Here is a 17119-nt window from a genome sequence, read left to right as displayed (position 1 = left end):
GTATTCAAACAGACTGACAAAGACAAATGACAAATCTTCAAAAGATGTTGAGGGAACCTATCCTACACCTATCCTAAAACATTCCAGAATTGAATGTCTCCTTATGAAACAAAGGAGATGTGAAGTAGCTGTGTCCTGGGCCATTGTGCAATCACCATGGGGAAGATGGGAGAATGTCTTCTACCTAGAGGTGAGAGGTGACACAGTTTTACCTTAAAAAGACAGCCAGAGAGAAAGAGAGAGAGACTGACCCAGAAGGTGAAGCCACTTGTAACAGCTTGAGTTCAGTCAAGCCAAGAAGCACAGCACCCTGCTGAAAAAATCCAACATCTACATTATACATCAGTGAGAGCTAGAAGTGAACCACCATCTTGAACAGAACCTTCAAACAAGAGAGAAATCTATAATCATCTCAGGCCTGCATCCATCTAGAACTTGATTCTCAAGAGAATTCAACAGGTTTATCATAACTTTTGCCACCATTGTAAACCACCTTCCTTTTTCTCTTATTTGTCTCTTGTGTGTCTATGCGCAAGCGAATGTTTGAGTGGATGTGGTTGCAACAATTTTGGGATAAGGCATATTGATCAATGAATAATTGATTTTCAATTTTTTTAAACCTACAAGAAAAGCTATTGCTGTCTGTTTATTTGAGAAATAAAACACCAAGGGCTAAAGTCTAATACAAATACACTTGCTGTGGGCAAGTGGGGAGTTGAACAGTGGGAACCGCCCACATCACACTACATGGCCATAACACCGCTCTCTCAGGTGAACATACAGGATCCCATGGCACTATTTTGAAAAAGGGAGTTCTCCCCACTTTCCTGGCCAATATTTATCCCTCAGCCAACTTAACTAAAAATAAATTATCTGGTCGTTATCATATTGTAGTTTGTGGAAAATAGCTGCCAACTTTCATGCATGACAATACTGACTACACTTGCAAAGTAATTTGTTGGCTGCCAAGTGCTTTGGGCCATCCCGAGGTTGCGAAAGGTGCGACATACATGCACATCTTTCTTTTCTTTTTTTTTCTCATTAGAGCTTGGTCGCCACATGTTGAGGCAGATATATGTCCGTCAGAAGGCAGTGCAGCAGTCCCATTAATCTTTGAGCCACACTGTGGTCATTATGGGTTACTTAGCGTCAAGAAATTCAAAGGTAAGCAGGGCAGATTGCACAAGACAGCATCCAGCTTTAAAAAGAGCACTTCCTCTTTTTCAACTGGGAGAGCAGCAGGGCATTTGTTTATCTGAAAGAAATATTGTGCAATGGGTCTTCCTTGAAACTGTTTACATCATTGTATGAAGCCAAAGAAATAAAGAATTTGCATTTTTTAACAATGCCACACCCCTTTAAGCCTGACAATTGCCGTGGAGGTGTGGTAATTGTAGTTACTGAGGCTACAAATAGACACAGACAGTTACTGTAAACAAATGCTCAGGCTCTGTAAGGAGAAGCTGCTTTCTGCTCTTGCAGGATACTGTAGAAGTGGATCTGAGCGCGAGAGATAAAAATCTTCTCGTTGAAACAACATGAACAACAAGCCAGCAGGTAAGTCCAAAGATCTAATCTTGAAGGATCACCTCCTTTTGATTCCCCTTTTTGTCCATCTGTTTATTCTTCCATGACTTTTTTTTATTTTCTCCCCCATATATGCTTAGACTTGAGTGTTTTGTGGCATAGCTGAAGGATGGTGCTTTGAGAGGATTAAGGGTCTGCCACTGTTGTGAGCTTCTGATTGTATATTGCTGGCTTTAGGACCCTGGGGCACTTTTTGTTTCTCTCTCTTTGGTATTAAGATTGTGGACAGAAGTTTAGAGATTGAATATTTTCCACTCTAATTTATGCCCTGTTTATGTAGTTTTTGTTAAATGTGTGGTTTCTGGGTAACCACATCAGAATGCTACCAATCCGTTTCTATTTAATGTCAGCAGAAATGGGGAAAAGTATTACTTCCTCACAGTATGCAACAAACTCAGCAATGGACATTACAAGCAGTTTTTAAACCAAAATTCACCATACAATAGAATTGTATCCTACAGGGTCTGAAAGTCAGGTGATCAGAGATAGCTTGGCTGGAAGGATGTTTTGTATTGTTTGGCTTCAGTGTGTTCTACAGTCAGATTTTGGAGTCCTGCTATCAATTCTGCATTGATGCACATCTGAAATCTGCTGTACAAATCTCTAGATAAAGAGGGGAGAAACATTCCCCAAAGTTGCCCTCATCCTGATTGTCACTTCTGTGTACAGCTGCATCAAGCTGTGTGTAGACCCTTGGTATGCAAACACCAAGTGTCACTACTGAGGTTACCTGTCACCAGTGCTGCGAAGGATGGGTCTGGCCACGTTGCCGTGGAATGCTCCATTCACTTGGACTGTATTGAAAGAAATTGAACTGTATTGTACTTTATGTAATGCCAAATTTGAACTGTTATGCAATGTACTTTTACAAATTTTATGTATAAAGTATATTTTTTGGAAAGAATATCCACCTTACATCAACTTAAAAGTGGCAATGCAGCTGAAGCTTTAAATATCACAATACTGGAGGAGTGGGGCAACATCAGCTGCCCCAGCATTGTGATATTTAAATATTAACATCCCTTTCAACCCCCAACTTGACTCATGGCTCCATTGCTGATATCACATTCCAAATGTGCACCTAAACTTGGAGAGATTGCGGGACGTATTTTACAGATCCCCCGATGTTGGGGGTTATAGCGGGGGGGGGGGGGGTGCGGGGCCCAGAAAATGTTTCCAGGAGAGGCCCATGGTAGGCCTCGACGCCGGGAAGTCGAGACCTGATATCACTGGCGGCAGAGAGGTCTCATGGTGGCCCCACCCACCATTCAGCGATGAGAGGCGAATCTAAATATTTAAATTTATTAAAATAAATTATTTAAATACTTACCCACTCATGGCTGAACTTAAAAAACAGCTACGCTCCTATATTAAACTGAACTACAGATTAATTTTGCGCCTTCAGGAAGGGTGGCATGATAATTGGGTGAGGACTGGTTAAAGAACTAGAATAACCAGAAAGTTTAAGACACTGTAGAAAGCGATTAAATCTAAACAGATCATTTTTGTAAATTTGAGAATGCTAGGGGGAAAAAAAATCAAAGAGGACGGCAAGAAAATGTTTAGAAGCAACTGAATTGTGAGTGAAAGAAATCATTCATCTGATGCTTTATCTGGAACCTGTGTGAACATTCTCCAAAGTGTAATTTTTAAAAGTGTTTGTTTAAATTTTAGTTGTCATCTCCCTTTAAGGCATTGGTTTTCAAACAATGCTGCTACTGAGTCAGCTAGACACAGAAAACTTCAATAAATCTGATAAACATGGTGAGAGACTTGGAATCACCAGGGGTATTCCCGAGGGTCCACAGGTCCCAGGTTGAAAACCTTTGCTTTAAGACAATAGCTGGCTATGTAAGAGACATTTGATGAAATACTAAAGAGACCCACAAAACATTTGCAGTCAAATTAATATCCTTATTGCAACAGTACTGCCTTATATCCAAAATTTTTAGCTTTTTAAAAATTCATTCCTGGGATTTGGGCGTTGCTGGGTTGGCCAACATTTATTGCCCATCCCTAAGTGCCCTTGAGAAGTGGGTGGTAAGCTGCCTTCTTGAACCGCTGCAGTCCTTGGGATATAGTTACACCCACAGTGCTGTTAGGAAGGGAGTTCCAGGATTTTGATCCAGTGACAGTGAAGGAACGGCAATATAGTTCCAAGTCTGGATAATGTGTGACTTGGAAGGTAACTTGCAGGTGGTGGTATTCCCATGCATCTGCTGCCCTTGTCCGTCTAGGTGGTAGAGGTCGTGGGTTTGGAAGATACTGTCTAAGGAGCCTTCATGAGTTGCTGCAGTGCATCTTGTAGATCAGGGTTGTGAAACATATGGCCCGTGGGCCAGGATCCGGCCTGCCAAAGGTTTTCATCTGGCCTGCGGCCATTCCTTATCCTCACCAGTGCTCCATGAATGGAGATGGGAATTTTCCCTTTGTCTTCCCGCAGAGCGGCCTTTTTAAAAACATTGCGTGATCAGTTTCACAGATGACAGCTGCTGAAGAAGGTACATGCTTCCCAACTTTGACAGATTCGGGGATTTCCAACATTTTTTGAAAGCCTACCGGAAAACCCTGAATCTGTCCAATGCTGAGAAGTGCATTCCTGTCTCAGCAGCTGCCATCTGTGAAACTGGCAGCACAATGTTTTTAACAAAGCTGCTGTGTTGAGCGCTCCTGCTCAGCGCAACTGTCGGGGTGGGCGGGGGGGAGGTTAGAGAGAAGCGGAAAACTGAGAGAGGGGACAGAGAGAGAGAGGGGAGACAGAGAGAGGAGACAGACAGACAGAGGGGGAAACAGAGAGGGGGGGGGAACTGAGAGGGGAGAGAGAGAGGGAGCGAGAAACAGAGAGAGAGGGGGAAAACGGAGTGAGGGGAGAGAGAGAGGGAGGGGGAAACAGAGCGAGGGGGAACAGTGAGAGAGAGAGGGGGCAACAGAGAGGGGGAACAGAGAGAGGGGGAAAACAGAGAGAGGGGACAGAGAGAGAGGGGGAAACAGAGAGAGAGAGAGGGGGAAACAGAGAGGGGGAACAGAGAGAGGGGGAAACAGAGAGAGGGGACAGAGAGAGGGGAAACAGAGAGAGAGAAAGGGGGGGAACAGAGAGAGGGAGAACAGAGAGAGAGAGGGAGGGGGAAACAGAGAGAGAGAGAGGGTGGCAACAGAGAGGGGGAACAGAGAGAGGGGGAAACAGAGAGGGGGGGGAACAGAGCTAGGGGACAAAGAGAGAGGGGGAAACAGAGGGAGAGAGCGAGAGAGGGGGCAGAACAGAGAGAGGGGGAAACAGAGAGAGAGGGAAGAACAGAGAAAGAGGGGAAAGAGAGAGAGGGGGAAACAGAGAGAAAGGGGAAACAGAGAGGGGGGAAAAGAGGGGGGTAACAGAGAGAGAGGGGAACAGAAAGAGGGGCACAGATGAAGAGACAGAAAGAGAAAGAGAGAGATCTCACTCCTGAAAGATGCATATCTATCCAGAATACTCTGCATTGCTACATCAAGAGACTGACTACTTATGCAAGCAAAAACAATGCCAGGTATGTCACTAAATCAGTTTTTAATATAGTGACGAGAAAATAAGTCAATAATTTAGTCCTCTTATTTAAAGCTTCTTCACAAAAATGCACGTTTGTTGTTTTTATTAGTAAGGTAAATTTTTAATGCCTTTATCTTTCGAAATTTGCTCACTGGCCGCCTGGGCCGAGGAAAAATCATAATGCGGCCCACCGCCTGAAAAGGTTGGACAACCCTGTTGTAGATGGTACACACTGCTGCCACTGTGCATCAGTGGTGAGGGGAGAGAATGTTGAAGGTGGTGGATGGGGTGCCAGTCAAGCGGGTTGCTTTCTCCTGGATGGTGTCGAGTTTTTGAATGTTGTTGGAGCTGCACGTATCTGGGGAAGTGAAGAGTATCCCATCACACTCCTGACTTGTGCCTTGTCGATGGTGGACAGGCATTGGGGAGACAGGAGATGAGTTATTCACCACAGAATTCCTAGTCTCTGACCTGCTCTTGTAACCATATCATTTATGTGCCTGGTTCAATTCAGTTTCTGGTCAATGGTGACCCCCAGGATGTTGATAGTGGGGGATTCAGCGATGATAATGCCATTGAACATCAAGGGGAGATAGTTAGATTCTCTCTTGTTTGAGATGGTCATTGCCTGGCACTTGTGTGGCGTAAATGTTACTTATCATTTATCAGCCTAAGCCTGGATATTGTCCAGGTCTTGCTGCATTTCTGAACGGACTGCTTCAGTATCTGAGAAGTGACGAATGGTGCTGAACATTGTGCAATCATCAGCGAACATCCCCACTTCTGACCTTATGATTGAAGGAAGGTCATTGATGAAGCAGCTGAAGATAGTTGGGCCTAGGACACTACACTGAGGAACTCCTGTAGTGATGTCCTGGAGCTCAGATGATCGACCTCCAACAACCACAACCATCTTCCTTTGTGCTCGGTATGACTCCAGCCAGCGGAGGGTTTTCCCCCTGATTCCCATTGACCTCAGTTTTGCTAGGGCTCCTTGATGCCATACTCGGTCAAATGCTGCCTTGATGTCAAGGGCAGTCACTCTCACCTCACCTCTTGAGTTCAGCTCTTTTGTCCATGTTTGAACCAAGGCTGTAATGAGGTCAGGAGCTGAGTGGCCCTGGCGGAACCCAAACTGAGCGTCACTGAGCAGGTTATTGCTAAGTAAGTGCCGCTTGATGGCACCGTTGATGACACCTTCCATCACTTTACTGATGATTGAGAGTAGGCTGATGGGGCGGTAATTGGCTGGGTTAGACTTGTCCTGCTTTTTGTATACAGGACATACCTGGGCAATTTTCCACATTGCAGGGTAGATGCCAGTGTTGTAGCTGTACTGGAACAGCTTGGCTAGGGGTGCGTAATCTGCCGTAAGCCTCCTTTTTTTCCTGATCCAATCCTCTATATACCTTGACATCCAGGGTTCCCAGTACTTGTTGGTCCTACCCTTCACGTTAACGGGTACATGTTGGCTCTGAACTCTCACTATTTCTTCTTTGAATGACTTCCACTGGTCTGATGTAAGCTTTCCTACAAGTAGCTGCTCCCAGTCCACTTTGGCCAGATCCTGTTGTATCATATTGAGATCAGCCTCCCCCAATTCATTACCTTTATTTCCGGCCTGTCTTTGTCCTTTTCCATAACTACTTTAAATCTTACAGAGTTATGGTCACAATCCCCAAAATGCTCACCCTCTGACACTTCTATCACTTGTCCAACTTCATTCCCTAGGATTAGGTCCAATACTGCCCCTTCTGTTGTAGGACTTTCTACATACTGGCTCAAAAAGCTCTCCTGTATGCATTTTAAGAATTCTGCCCCCTTTTAGCCTTTTATACTAAGACTGTCCCAGTTGATATTAGGGAAGTTGAAATCCCCTACTATTATTACCCTATTATTTTTACACGTCTCTGATATTTGCCTACATATCTGCTCCTCTATCTCTCCCTGACTGTTTGGAGACCTGTAGTACACACCCAGCCAATTGATTGCCCCCTTTTTGTTTTTAGGTTCGACCCATATGGCCTCATTTGAGGAACCTCCTAAGATATCATCCCTCCTTACTGCAGTAATTGACTCCTTGAACAACAGTGCAATGCCACCTCCTCTTTTATCCCCTCCCCTTTCATGCCTGAAGATTCTATACCCTGGAATATTGAGCTGCCGGTCCTGCCCCTCCCTCAACCATGTCTCTGTGATAGCAATAATATCATAATCCCATGTGCTAATCAACGCCCTCAATTCATCTGCCTTACTAATAAGACTCCTTGCATTAAAATAGATGCCATCCAGATTTGCATTTTTCACTTGTGCCTTAACTGGTCTTTTTTGCTCTGCCTTCCAGACTGACTCAGTTTCTCTTCTATATTTGGCTGTGTATCACCCCTACTGTATCTACACTCTGTATCACATCCTACTGCAAAATTAATTTAAACGCCCCCCCTAACAGCACTAGCAAACCTTCCAGCAAGGATCTTGGTCCCGTTCTGCTTCAGGTACAATCCGTCCAACTTGTACATGTCCCATCTTTGCTAGAAACAGACCCATTGATCCAGGATACTAAAGCCCTCCCTCCTGCGCCATCTCCTCAGCCATGCATTCATCTGCTCTATCCTCCTATTCCTATACTCACTAGCACGTGGCACTGGGAGTAATCCAGAGATTACAACCTTTGAGGTCCTGCTTTTTAATCTGTTACCTAGCTTCCTAAATTCTTGTTGCAGGACCTCATCCCTCTTTCTACCTATGTCGTTGTATCAATGTGTACCACAACCTCTGACTGCTCTCCCTCCCCCTTCAGAATGTCCTGCAGCTGCTCCGTGACATCCTTGACCCTAGCACCAGGGAGGCAACATACCATCCTGGAGTCACGTTTGTAGCCACAGAAACCCCTATCTGTACCCCTTATGACAGAATCCCCTATCACTATAGCTCTTCCACTCCTTTTCCTTCCCTCCTGTGCAGCAGAGCCATCCTTAGTGCCACAAACTTGGCTGTTGCTGCTTTCCCCTGGGAGGCCATCTCCCCCAACAGTATCCAAAGCAGTATATCTGTTTGAGAGGAGGAATGGCCACAGGGGACTCCTGTACTACTTGCCTGCGCCTACTACTCCGCCTGGTGGTCACCCATCCCTTTTCTGCCTGTGCAGCCATTACCAGCAGTGTGACCACCTCGCTAAACATGCTATCCATGACGTCCTCAGCATCGTGGATGCTCCACAGTGAATCCACCCGCAGCTCCAGCTCCGTAATGCGGGTAGCTATTGGCTGCAGATGGATACACTTCCCGCACACATGATCGTCAGGGACACTGGAAGCGTCCTTGATTTTACACATCGTGCAGAAGGAGCATATCACGGGTATCATGGCTCTCCCGCCATGACTTACCTTTAGATTAATTCATTACTCCCTTTAAAAAAATACTAATTACATTAGGGGCCTTGTTCTACTCCAAACAATACCATTACAATCTAAAGTCCTTAATAAATTACATTAATTTAAAAAAAAACACACACTTTAGTAGTACTCACCTTATCACTTGAGGTTTTTTTTAAAAAAAAAACCTCCTCTTTTTTGTAAGCTATTTAAATGCACTTACAGCTGTTACTTACCCAACCAATCACCTAGCAGATTTCCCATGATGTCACTGTAAGTTTTTATCCCCCCCCCCTTTCGAATCTCAGCACGTGCCGGCACAGAGAGAGAGAGAGAGAGAGCAAGACAGCCAGACACCGGTCCGGTCTCCAGGCAAGTGAGGGCCTTGAGCCCCGCATTCTCTTTTTCAGGTCCTGCTCTGGATCAGCCTCCTCCCAGGTCCGCCTGCCCCCGTTCCAGTCACTAGGTAAGTGAGGGTCTCGAGCCCCGCGCTCACTTTTTCAGGTCCCGCTCCGGATCAGCCTCCTCCCACGTCTGCCAGCCGCCGCTCCGGTCTCCATGTTAATTTGCATTTCTTCCTGTGATGATGCATACTAAACTATTTACATATTCAGTCATATGTTAATCAGTATTAAAGCAATTAAAGCAATACCATAAGTCATAGAAAATGAAAGTCTAATTGGGAACTGTTTTCTCCTGAGTTGGTTTACATCTGATGGGCTCAATATTATTCAAGGAATAAACACTCTATTTCCTTGAATCTGCCTGTTATAATTTCAGTATCTATCATTGAAGAAAGCAGCTTCCTAACTGCCAATCTTGTTCCATGACAAAGTCCTTGTTTGGGATTTAAGTTTTGTCACAACTTTATAACTGCTCCTTCCTTGAGTGTAAATTTGTGTGATATTATGCCCAATGGAGTTAAATGTCCTTTGTTATTTTTAGATGGGGATTCTGTTCCACCGACCACAGTTTGCCAAGTTGACTTTCAATGTGAGAAGAATAACAAGGAGCACAGAACTGATGAGATCAGCACCAAGAGGCTGATAGTCAGAAGGGGCCAGGTCTTCAACATTAAGGTGACCTTCATAGATGGGTTCAATCCAAAAGAGAACAAGTTCAAATTGTTCTTTGAGACAGGTAATGAGCCAGGGAATTTAAAAATGACTGTTTAATGGATGTTTAAATCGGAATGTAAAAAATAAAAGTATATATATGCAAAAATAATCTTTTGCACTTCTTACTCTTGCCCTGTCAAACCTGGATGATTCAGACTGTTCATTACCTTGGCATCCTGTTTGACCCTGGGCTGAGTTTGTGACCTCCTTGTGCTCTTCATCACTAAGACTGCTGACTTCCACCTCCTCTCCTACTTTAGTCAAACTGCTGCTGAACTCTTATTCATGATGTTATCTCCTCCAGTCTCGATTACTTCAATGCTCTTGTAGCCAATGCCAAACCACCACCCTCTGTTAACTTCATCTCATCTACAATCCTGCTGCTGTGCACTAGGTTCTGCTTGGCTATCACCCTTGTCTTGCTGATTTACATTGGCAGTGATTCCCTCAATCCCTCCAATTTAAAATTCTCTTCCCTCTGTTTAACCCCCTCCACACCTTACCCCTTCCTATCTCTGTCCTACATCACCCCTTCTCCACCCAGAAGAAAAAATCAGTTCGATCCAGTTGCAAATTCAAATGGTCATAAACTGGTCTCAATTGATTTTAAACTGTAAGCAACTGGGTTAACTGGCAGATAGAACTGGAAGGCTGTTGGGATTCCAGTTGTCCAGTTGTAGGCAGCCTTTTCTAGCTGATTTAAACTGGAACCAGTTCAGCTTCACTGGTACCTTCATTGCTCTGATTCTGGCCTTGTGTGCATTTTCCATTACCTTTACCCCAATATTGGTGGCTATATTTCAATTGCCTGGGCTCATGCTATGGAATTCCTTCCCTAAACCCTTCCTTTCCTCCTCCTGTCCACCTTATTCTGTTTTATGAATCTCTTTCAAGGATGTTTGTGTCCCTGCTACCCTTTGTGTGGTTTATCGATGGTAAGTATAACTGCTGAGGGGCAAAGTGTTTTCATTTTCCTCACTAAGGGTGTATTTCTACTGCAGTTAGCATTCTGAGGTCAGTAGCTGCACTCTGGGATTCAAAGAGGGAGAGAACCTGCCTGAATCAAACTTGAGTTCTTTGCCCAGCAAAGAATTCTGCTTATGTTTGCTTACATGCATGTACCAAGCACCTCTTCCTGCAGTTAAAATTTAAATGCTTGCATAATGTCTTCTATACCTGCACTGTCTAAACATTTACAACTAACTGATGGTGGGTATAAGTAATATCTGGGAGGATCAAGTGTTTGATATTGCTTTGGATTTATAGACCGAGCACGTTCAAATGAATGTGGTGTGAGACTGCCTCCTCAAGGGAGATTCAAGGTTCAAACTATTTCACTTTAGAAGAGTGTTACACAATACATTCATCAATAGTCACAGTTGGCAAATTGCTGAATTTCATTTCTAATTAGTAAATCAATATTGGATAATAGACACCAGTGTTGGGCGTGTGATTTTAGTGCTCATCCTCACACGGTGCATGCATGTGAACTTTAACCTTCTACTGGTAAAATTGTAAGACAAAACACTGAGGGTGTGATTGCTTTATTTCCTTAACAACTGAATAGTTAGTTAATTAAATACATACATGTGAAGTATATTTACTTGTATGATATGTGTACAGCCATCTTATCATCTCAAAGCTAAACATCTAGATCCATCCCACTAGATGCCCCCAGGGCATGAAAGTCCAGACGCTTCTCAATGTCTCAATTTTTTTTTTACTCATTCATGGGATGTGGGCGTCGCTGGCCAGGCCAGCATTTATTACCCATCCCTAATTGCTCTAACTGAGTGGCTTGCTAGGCCATTTCAGAGGGCATATAAGAGTTAACCACATTGCTGTGGGTCTGGAGTCACATGTAGGCCAGACCAGGTAAGGACAGCAGATTTCCTTCCCTAAAGGACATTAGTGAACCAGATGGGTTTTTACAACAATCGACAGTGGTTTCATGGCCATCATTAGACTAGCTTTTTAATTCCAGATTTATTAATTGAATTCAAATTCCACCTTCTGCTGTGGTGGGATTTGAACCCATGTCCCCAGAGCAATACCCTGGGTCTCTGGGTTACTAGTCTAGTGACAATACCACTATGCCACCGCCTCCCTCAAAGTTGCTCAAACAGTTATGAAGGAATCTCTCTCAGAGAAACTCAAGAGTCGGCTGTGTACAGCGAAAATGAACACTCCCTGCACTGAGAATGACTGGGCATTCTTCAGGGCTATGGTGTAGTCCACTGCTCTAGAGGTCCTCATCTCTATCTCTCATAAGCATCGAGTTTTCTTCGATGAAAACAATGAGTTGATCCAGAAACTACTCGAGGAGAAACATCGCCTCTGCTGGGCTTACCTCAATCACAAGTCATCACTATTCAAGCACATTGCGTACTGGAACATCCACAGGAGTGTCCAGTGCAAGCTCAGAGAGATACAAGGCACTTGGCTGAATCAGAAAGCAAGATGAACTCCATGCGTTTGTTGACCACAAAGCTTGGAAGAGATTCTTTGATGCTCTGAAATCTGTCTACAGGCCCCAGTCTACTGGTTCATTAACTATCCTCATTGCCAACAGGTCACCATTGCTCACAGAAAAAGCCCAAATTCTCAAAAGATAGCCCCAAACTCTCCTTTCAGGTGAAGCAGTGATTTACTTGTACTTCTTTCAATTTAGTATATTGTATTCACTGCTCCCAATGCAGTCTCCTCTACATTAGGGAGGCCAAACGCAGATTGGGTGACCACTTTGCGGAACACCTCCGCTCAATCCAAAAACATGACCCCGAGCTTCCGGTCATTTGCCGTTTCAACGCACCCCCCTACTCTCATGCTCACATCTCTGTCCTAGGCTTGCTGCAGGGTTCCAGTGAGCATCAACGCAAGCTCGAGAAACAGCACCTCGTTTTCCAATTAGGCACACTACAGCCTTCCGGACTGAATAATGAGTTCAATAATTTCAGAGCATGACTGGCCCTTTTTAAATTTTATTATTATTTTATTTTGTTTCATCATTTTTTACCATGTGTCTGCCCACTGGTTTTTTCATGTTTGTATTTTTGGCTAGGGCTGCTCATTATTCTGTTATTAACACTCTCTCTGCATTAATGCTTTGTCTTTCACAACACCATTAGCACACTATCTTTGCCTTTACCCATGACGTCCTTGTCAGGTAATCTCTCCGGCCCTCTGTCCTATCACACACCTTCCCTTTTGTTCTCTTTTCCCTCCACCCCTGCTTTACTTGCTTAAAACCTATCACATTTCTAGCTTTTGCTAGTTCCAATGAAAGGTCACTGACCTGAAACGTTAACTCTGCTTCTCTCTCCACAGATGCTGCCAGGCTTACTGAGTACTTTCAGCACTTTCTGTTTTTATTTATACTTTGCGATTTACTGGTTGCCAATGACTGCACTAGTTGCTGGTTCAGAGCTGGACATGCATTATAGCATGGACTTGTTCTCCAATGCATGAGACAACTTCAGCCTTACGGCATAAAAAAACTGAAGTAATGTACCAGCCTGCTCCAGGAAAGGTCTATGTCAAGCCAGATTTCAGTCCATGACCAGAACCTGTCAGCAGTGCATAAGTTCACTTATCCCGGCAGCACTCTCTTTCTTGAGTTGTTTATATCGATTATGCCACATACAAGAATTGCCTTCGGCAGACTTCAACCATCAGTCTGGTACGGAGTAAGTCTGCCTACCAAATTGAAAGTCTATAGAGCAATAGTCCTGCCCACTCTGCTCTATGCCTGCGAGAATTACACTGTGTACCAGTGTCCTGCCAAGAAACTCAACTACTTTCACCTGAGCTACCTTCGGAAGCTTCTAAAGATCAGATTGCAGGACAAAATACCAGACACTGAGGTGTTCACACGAGCTGCAATGCCAAGCATCCACACCATATTGAGACAGTCATAACTGAGTTTTAGTTTAGAGATACAGCACTGAAACAGGACCTTCGGCCCACTGAGTCTGTGCCAACCATCAACCACCCATTTATACTAATCCTACACTAATCCCATGTTCCCTACCACATCCCCACCTGTCTCTATATTTCCCTACCACCTACCTATACTAGGGGCAATTTATAATGGCCAATTTACCTACCAACCTGCAAGTCGTTTGGCTTGTGGGAGGAAACTGGAGCACCCGGAGAAAACCCACGCAGACACAGGGAGAACTTGCAAACTCCACACAGGCAGTACCTGGAATTGAACCCGGGTCGCTGGAGCTGTGAGGCTGCGGTGCTAACCACTGTGCCACTGTGAGCTGGTTGTGTAGCCAGAATGCCTGACACTTGGTATTCAAAGTGAATCTTTTATGGAAAACTTGAGTCTGGGGTGCGCTCTCATGGCAGTCAGAGGAAGCACTATAAGGACATTCTGAAGTTTTTGCTTAGGAACATAGGAAATAAGAGGAGGTAAGCCATTCGGCCCCTTGAGTCTGCTCTGCCATTTAATTAGATCACGGTTGATCTTCTACCTCAATGCCATTTTCCCACATTATTCCCAGATCCCTTGATGCCTTTAATACGTAGAAATTTATCAATCTCTGTCTTGAACATAATGACTGAGCCTCCGCTGTCCTCTGCGGTAGAGAATTCCAAAGATTCACCACCGTCTAAGTGAAAAAATTCCTCCTCATCTCAGCCCTAAATGTCCTACCCTTTATTCTGAGACAGTGCCCCCGTTTCTAGACCACCACACCACCACCCCAGCCCCCCCAGCCAGGGGAAACATCCTTCCTGCATCTACCCTGTCGAGCCCTGTAAGAGCTTTGTATGTTTTAATGAGATCACCTCTCATTCTTCGAAACTCTAGAGAATACAGGCCCAGCCTCCTCAATCTCTCCTCTTGGACAATCCCATCATCCCAGGAATTAGTCTGGTGAAACTTCGTGACACTCCCTCTATGGCAAGTATATCCTTCTTTAGATAAGGAGAACAAAACAGTACACAATACTTCAGGTGTGGTCTCACCAAGGCTCCATACAAATTTTTATAGGAGTTTTAATATTGACCCTGAGTCTTGGAGAAGCTCATCCAGGATTGCTGCAGCTGGTCCAACCAAATAAAAAAGTGTGCAACCTCTTTTGAAAGCAAGCGCATATCAGAGGCAGAGAGAAAACATAAGGAGAGTAGATCCTGAGCCAGCAGCTCGTCCTGCTGTATCCTGCATTGGAAGCAGTTTTCCAATCTAATTGCCTGCTGTATCCTGCCCTATTCGCAGCAGAACCTTTCCGGCACGGATCGGCCTTAGCAGTCACCTGCACACTCACTGGAACCCTACCAAACACCCCAGATGATGGTCATGGTCATCTTCGCCACAAAGGATGAACAACATGGATATTTTAGTAATTTCCTACTAAAACAGTCCGTAGTCACTATAGCTAGTCAATGATTTCTACTGGACAAACCAGTTTTAGAGTTAGGAATTAGGAGCAGGAGTAGGCCGCTCAGCCCTTTGAGCCTGCTCCACCTTTCAACAAGATCATAACTGATCCAATTGTAAACTCAACTCCACATTCCTGACTACTCATCGATAACCTTTCATCCACTTGCTTATCATGAATCTATTTACCTCTGTCTTAAAAATATTCAAAGAATCAGCTTCCACCACCTTTTGAGGAAGAAAGTCTCAAAGACTCATGACTCTCTGAGAGAAAAAAAAATTCTCCTCATCTCTATCTTAATGGGCAACCCCCTACTTTTAAAAAGTGAACCCTAGTTCTAGATTCTCCCACAAGGGGAAACATCCTTTCACACATCCGTCCTGTAAAGACCCCTCAGGATCTTATATGTTTGAATCATGTCACTTCTTACTCTTCTAAACTCCAGCAGATATAAGCCTAGCCTGTCCAACCTTTACTCATAAGCCAACCCGCCCATTCCAGGATTTTATTAAACCTTCTTTGAACTGCTTCCAATGCATTTACATCCCCCTTAAATAAGGAGACCAATACTGTACACAATACTCTAGATGTGGTCTCACCAATACCCTATATAACTGAAACATAACCTTCCTACTTTTGTATTCAATTCACTTGCAATAAACGATAAAATTCTATTAGCTTTCCTAATTACATGCTGTACCTGCATACTAACCTTTTGTGATTCATGCATTAGGACAGCCAGATCCCTTTGCATCTCAGAGATCTGCAATCTCTCACCATTTAGATAATATGCTTCTTTTTTATTTTAACTGCCAAAATGGACAATTTCACATTTTCCCACATTGTACTCCTTTTGCCAGATCTTTGCCCACACACTGAACCTATCTCTATCCCTTTGTAGCCTCCTTATGTCCTCTTCACAACCTACTTTCCTACCTATTTTTGTGTCATCAGCAAATTTAGCAACCATACCTTTGATCCCTTCATCCAAGTGATTTATATAACTTGTAAAAAGTTGAAGCCCCCAGCACTGATCCATGTGGCACACCACTCGTTACATCTTGCCAACCAGAAAATGACCCTACTCTCTGTTTCATGTTAGCTAGCCAATTTTCTATCCATGCCAATATGTTACCCCCCACACCCTGAGCTTTTATTTTCTGCAATAACCTTTGATGTGGCACGTTATCAAATGCCCTCTGGAAATCTAAGTACAGTACATCCATCGGTTCCCCTTTATCCACAGCACGTTACTTCTTCAAAGAACTCCAATAAATTGGTTAAACATGATTTCCCTTTCACAAAACCATGTTGACTCTGCCTGATTTCCTTGAATTTTTCTAAGTGCCCTGCTATAATTTCTTTAATAATAGCTTCTAACATTTTCCTATGACAGATATTAAGGTAACTAGCCTGTAGTTTCCTGTTTTCTGTCTCCCTCCCTGTTTGAATAAAAGAGTTACATTGGCTATTTTCCAATCTAATGGAACCTTCCCCAAATCCAAGGAATTTTGGAAGATTAAAACCAATGCATCAACAATCTCACTAGCCAATTCTTCTAAGATTCTAGGATGAAGTCCATCAGGACCTGGGGACTTGTCAGCCTGCAGCTCCGACAATTTGCTCAGTACCACTTCCCTGGTGATTGTAATTTTCTTGAGTTCTTCCCTCCCTTCCATTTCCTGATTTACAGCTGTTTCTGGGATGTTACTTGTATCCTCTATAGTAAAGACCGATGCACAATACCTGTTCAATTCATTTGCCAACTCATTATTTTCCATTATTAATTCCCAGACTCACTTTCTATAGGACCAACACTCACTTTGTAAACTCTTTTCTTTTTTTAAATATCTATAGAAACTCTATATGATTTTATATTTCTAGCTAGCTTTCTCTCATGCTCTAATTTTTCCCTCCTTATTAATCTTTTAGTCATTCTTTGCTGTTTTTTATATTCTGTCCAATCTTCTGACCTGCCACCCATCTTTGCGCAATTATATTTGGTTTTTTTTCCTTTAATTTTGATACTATCTTTAACTTTTTTAGTTAACCATGGATGGTAGGTTCCCCCCGCCTCCCACCCCGCCCTTGGAATTTTTCATTCTTGTTGGAATGTATTTATTTTGTGTA

General features: G+C 43.6%; 1 protein-coding gene across 1 annotated transcript in view; it reads left to right on the top strand.

Moving 5' to 3' along the window:
- Positions 1-1407: 1407 nt before the first annotated feature.
- LOC137378068 (protein-glutamine gamma-glutamyltransferase 2-like) overlaps positions 1408-17119 on the top strand; it is a 59750-nt gene continuing 44038 nt past the window's right edge. Inside the window, exons 1-2 of the mRNA XM_068048134.1 lie at positions 1408-1557; positions 9427-9621. Of these exons, the coding sequence (XP_067904235.1) occupies positions 1539-1557; positions 9427-9621 (214 nt within the window). The 5' untranslated portion in view covers positions 1408-1538. The remainder of the gene's footprint in view (positions 1558-9426; positions 9622-17119) is intronic.

This window comes from Heterodontus francisci, chromosome 16 (genome assembly GCF_036365525.1).
Source record: "Heterodontus francisci isolate sHetFra1 chromosome 16, sHetFra1.hap1, whole genome shotgun sequence".
Taxonomy (NCBI): Eukaryota; Metazoa; Chordata; class Chondrichthyes; order Heterodontiformes; family Heterodontidae; genus Heterodontus; species Heterodontus francisci.
This window is presented reverse-complemented; position numbering and strand designations above follow the sequence as displayed.